The sequence below is a fragment of the Danio aesculapii genome, chromosome 2 (genome assembly GCF_903798145.1).
Source record: "Danio aesculapii chromosome 2, fDanAes4.1, whole genome shotgun sequence".
Classification (NCBI taxonomy): domain Eukaryota; kingdom Metazoa; phylum Chordata; class Actinopteri; order Cypriniformes; family Danionidae; genus Danio; species Danio aesculapii.
In genome coordinates, this window is record NC_079436.1 from 50,550,847 (window position 1) to 50,555,612 (window position 4,766).

General features: G+C 29.1%; 1 protein-coding gene across 1 annotated transcript in view; it reads left to right on the top strand.

The window, feature by feature from the left end:
- The first annotated feature begins 235 nt into the window (after positions 1–235).
- The window catches only part of pde1cb (phosphodiesterase 1C, calmodulin-dependent b), a 109,634-nt gene continuing 105,103 nt past the window's right edge, over positions 236–4,766 (top strand). The window contains exon 1 of the mRNA XM_056445251.1: positions 236–517. Within this exon, the coding sequence (XP_056301226.1) occupies positions 417–517 (101 nt within the window). The 5' untranslated portion in view covers positions 236–416. The remainder of the gene's footprint in view (positions 518–4,766) is intronic.

The following is a 4,766-nucleotide window of genomic DNA, read 5'->3' on the forward strand; positions in this document are numbered from 1 at the left end:
AGACAAAGAGATGAGGGGGAAAAAATCTGAAAAGATGTTGTAAATGAGCTGTTTTATTAGCATTGTTGATATTATCTTATTACTACTATCTCATTTGTTTTTGTCTGTTCTGTTCAGAGAGAGAAAGAGCTATGAAGCGAGACACAGACATACACACAGGGAGAGAGAAAGAGAGATGGAGCCACACACACACACACACACACACACACAGAGGGAGAGAGTGAGTGAGGGCTTGTACTGCAGTACGGTCACAGTCTCGTGTGTGTTCAGAGCCGAAGTGAAGCCCGCGGGAGCGCAGGACAAGAGCAGCAATGAGGAGCGCAGCGTCTCCAACTCAGCTTAACTGAACAGGCCGGTCCAGCTCTCCTGCACTCCGGCTCCTGGATTAAGTTTTTTTTCCCCCTTTTCCTGCTGTCATGGAGTCTCCCACCAGAGAGATCGAGGAGTTCGAGAACACGTCGCTCAAGTACTTGCAACCCGACCAAATCGAGAAAATCTGGCTCCGACTGCGAGGACTGTGAGTATCAGCTTTTCAACAGGTTTTCTTGTGTTTTGTGTGTTAAGCATGTTTAAACAGAGCGGACTTTTATAACCAACATGAATCCTTTTGCACATATTAAAAAAAAATATATATATATATATTATAATAATTCTTGTTTGAATATGTCCACAACTGTTTTAAAAGGCATAGTTTATTTACTAAAATGGAGGAAATATTAGGAGCATCAAGATCTTTTAAGATTTATTTTTTTTTGTATGGTGACATAATTTTTATGACACTTTTGTATTTTGTTCTATGTCAGTTATTGATGATGTCTTAATGGACAAATACATTTACTTCTCTGTGTCCTTATGTTGTATTTGCCACCCAGGCTTATTAGAAACATGTGCCCAGGGCTACATTTATGAGAACCGACAAATATGTACCCTTTACTACGTCGTCTTGCAGTTTTTGTTTCAATATTGATATTTATTGATCATTTTGTTTGACATTTGTGTATTCGTTTAAATGAGATGAGTGCGATCATGTTAATTTTTGTTAGTTTATAGTATTTTAGTTTGTAGTATAATTATAGAATAGGTGTAGCATAATTTCTTGATGGATCATAATTTTTTATGTATTTATTTTTTTAGAAATGCAGTAAACTTCATATACACTGAAACTTTTATTTATTATGTATTAGTTAACTGTTATATATGATTTAGGTAGATTATTTTACCCTCAGATCACACATGCGCATGCAAAATACGCTTTTGGCTAATTCTGGCACATTTCTGAATTCTTCTGAATTATTAATGTGCATTGATTAAATAAATACAATTAAAGCAATGATGAAATAATTAACATTTTTATACACATACAGGGATTAGATGGATATTTGCAATATTTAATTGTCTTAATATTAGTCTTAATAATTGTAATTACTTTTTTGTTCATGTTTATTAATGTGCATTGATAAAATAAATACAATTTCAACAATTAAGAACATAACTAGTATTTTTGGAATGTAATTGATCACATGGACTTTTTTCTCCTTTATTATTTATGAAAATATTGTCACCATGCACAAAAAGTCTTAATATTAGTCTTAATGATTGTAATTCCTATTTTCTGTTCATCTTTATTAATTTGCATTGATAAAATAAACACAATGTAAGCAATTAACTAAATAATTAGCATTTTTTGTGGACATGTAGTTGATCACATGGACTTTTTATTCTTTATTAATGTAAAAAATATTGTCACCATGCACAAAGTGTCTTAATATTAGTCTTAGTCATTGTAATTCCTATTTTCTGTTCATTTTCAATTAATGTGCATTGATAAAATAAATACAATTTAAGCAATTAAGAACATGATTAGCATGATTTTCGGACATGTTCTGGATTATATGGACTTTTTTTCTACTTTATTAATTATGAAAATATTGTCACCATGCACAAATTGTCTTAATATTAGTCTTAATAATTGTAATTCCTTTTTATTTTTATTTTAGGTATGAAATATGAATTTTATATAATTTTACCCAATATAAATAATGCTCTTTAAATGAAAATATACCAATATTATTACTCTTTAAAGTATAGTAATTGTTCATAAAGGTGATTCACTGTAATTTTATTCATACCTTCATAGAGGTCATATCAGTCTTGTGGTTCCTTTTATATCAATATCTTTCAAATACTTCTCAAATATGTATTAAAAAGCCCCATCACCTGTAGACAAACTCATTTCTTCAACGTCAGTCAGTTTTTTTCTCTCTACCTGTTATTGGACGGCTGGAGAAAATGTCTCTTATTGTCCCAGAATGAAATGCAATTTCCTCAGTATGTGTGAAGAAGAAAAGAGGAGTGAGAAGCAGAAAGGAAAAAAAGCAAATGAAAGCAAGAGATGGATGAGGGGAGGGTTTGCTTGTCTTTCATATTTTCTCTCTTCAGGCTGTAGAATAGCAACTTTGCTTTGTTGATGTTGGGTTTGAAGAGTGTTTGTGTGTGTGTGTGTTTTGGGTCGTTTAAGGTCAGTGTGAAGTCAAATTGAGCATTTTTAGTTTATTAATACACAGTTGAATTGGGCAAAATTATTAGCCCTTCTGTGAATTTCTTTTTCTTTTTGACCTGATTGACCTAGTTAAGCCTGTAAATGTCACTTTAAGCTGAATACTAGTATCTTGAAAAATATCTAATAAATATTCTGTACTGTCATCATGGCAAAGATAAAATAAATCAGCTATTAGAAATGAGTTATTAAAACTGTTATGTTTAGAAATGTGTTGAAAATAATCTTCTCGCCGTTAAACAGAAATTGGGCTAAATATATACAGGAGGGCTAATAATTCAGGAGAGATAATTCTGACTTCTGCTGTATATTTCTGGTCTTGAAGCACATGTTTAGGTCAAATCAGTTTTTGCTATTTTAATAATTTTTTTAAATGTCAAATTTCATTTAAATGACTGTAATGGTACGTTTACATGACATTAGCTGAGCTTTCATTTTTATTAACTAATGAGTTTTGGCATTGTTATGGCTAATTATAATATTTGGTAGTACAAAGCCGATAGAAACTGAACCGGCTAAGAGGAGCTGATAGAGCATACACTAACCTGTGTGTTATTGAGCCACAAGATGCCGCCAAACAGTTAGAAATGAAACTGGCTGAATAAAGCAGAAACTAACCTACGTATTATTATTATTATTATTTGTTCACAAGATGGTGATAGACAGTCAAAAACAGCCCTATGACAGACAAGCAGCAGGGTTAAACTTAAAATGAAGACTTGTTAACTTGTTTGTTACTTTTATTTTCCGCAATGGTAGTTTTAGTTAACTATAATAACCCTGCTATCAACATGGTTCTACTGATGATTTATTTTATTTTATTACAGTTTTATAAAAAATATATTTTATTTTATTTTATTATTTTTTTGTTATTTTGTGTTGTTTTATTTTGTGTTTTGTTTTATTTTATTTTGTGTTATTTTATTTTATGTGTTATTTTATTTTGTGTTTTTATTTTATGTAATGTGTTTTATTTATTTTTTTTATTTGATTTTGCGTTTTGTATTATTATATTTTAAGTGTTAATTTTATTTTATTATGCATTATTTTATTTTGTGTTATTTATTGTGTTTTATTTTATTTTGTAATATTGCATTTTATTATGCATTTATTTATTTTGTCTTTTTATTTTATTTTATGTGTTATTTTATTTTGTTTTTTATTTTATTATGCATTATATTATACTGTGTTATTATTTTATGTGTTATTTTATTTTATTTTAAGTGTTAATTAAATTTATTTAAATTTTATAATGCATTATTTTATTTTATTTTATGTTGTATTATTGTATTTTATTATGCATTTTTTTATTTTGTATTTTATTTTATTTTATTATTTTTTATATATTTTATTTTGTGTTTTTATTTTATTTTATTATGCATTATTTTATTTTGTGCTATTATTTTGTTTTATTTTATTTTGTGTTATTTAATTATATCTTATTTTTTCTTTTCTTTTGTTTGATTTTATTTTCTGTTATTATTTTATTTTATTTTATTATGCCTTCATTTTTATTTTTTGTTTTAATTTTATTTTATTATGCATTATTTTATGCATTATTTTATTTGTTGTTATTATTTTGTTTTATTTTATTTTATCTTATTTTTATATGTATATATTTTAGTTTGCTGCTGCTTATCTTTCAATTTTAAATCTTTACAGCTATTTCTTCATTCATATAGTTGTTCCATATAACCAAGAACTTTTGTACAAAAACAAGTGCTCTTTTCGCCAAAAACCTCATCAGTCTCTTGACTGTGGCTGGACCGCTGCCTGTCACATGACGTCAGGCCAGTTCACAGGACGTTAAGCTGTTTCTCAGTGTTTTGGCCTTGTAGAAGCAGCTGTAAATGGGAATGTTAAAGGTTACAGCAGTGGCTAAATCTGACCGCATCAGCATTTAATCTCACAGAAAGCCTCAAACATGCACAGCTGTCTGTGTGTTTATGTGTGTGTGCGTGTGTTTGTGTGTGTGTGTGTGTGCTCATATTGTACGTAGGGTTTTGCGTGTGGCGTTTGCACACTTTAGGCAAGACACTGTTAGCAAAAACGTTGCTTTGTTCATTCAAATAATGAGCTTTGGGGATTTTTGACTTTCATATTTTTTAATTTAATGGAAAGAAAACATTCAAATCCACTTTTAAGTGTTTCTTTTATTGCACTTTCATTTCTGTCTGTAGCTTTCAATTACAATACATCTTTTTAAAGA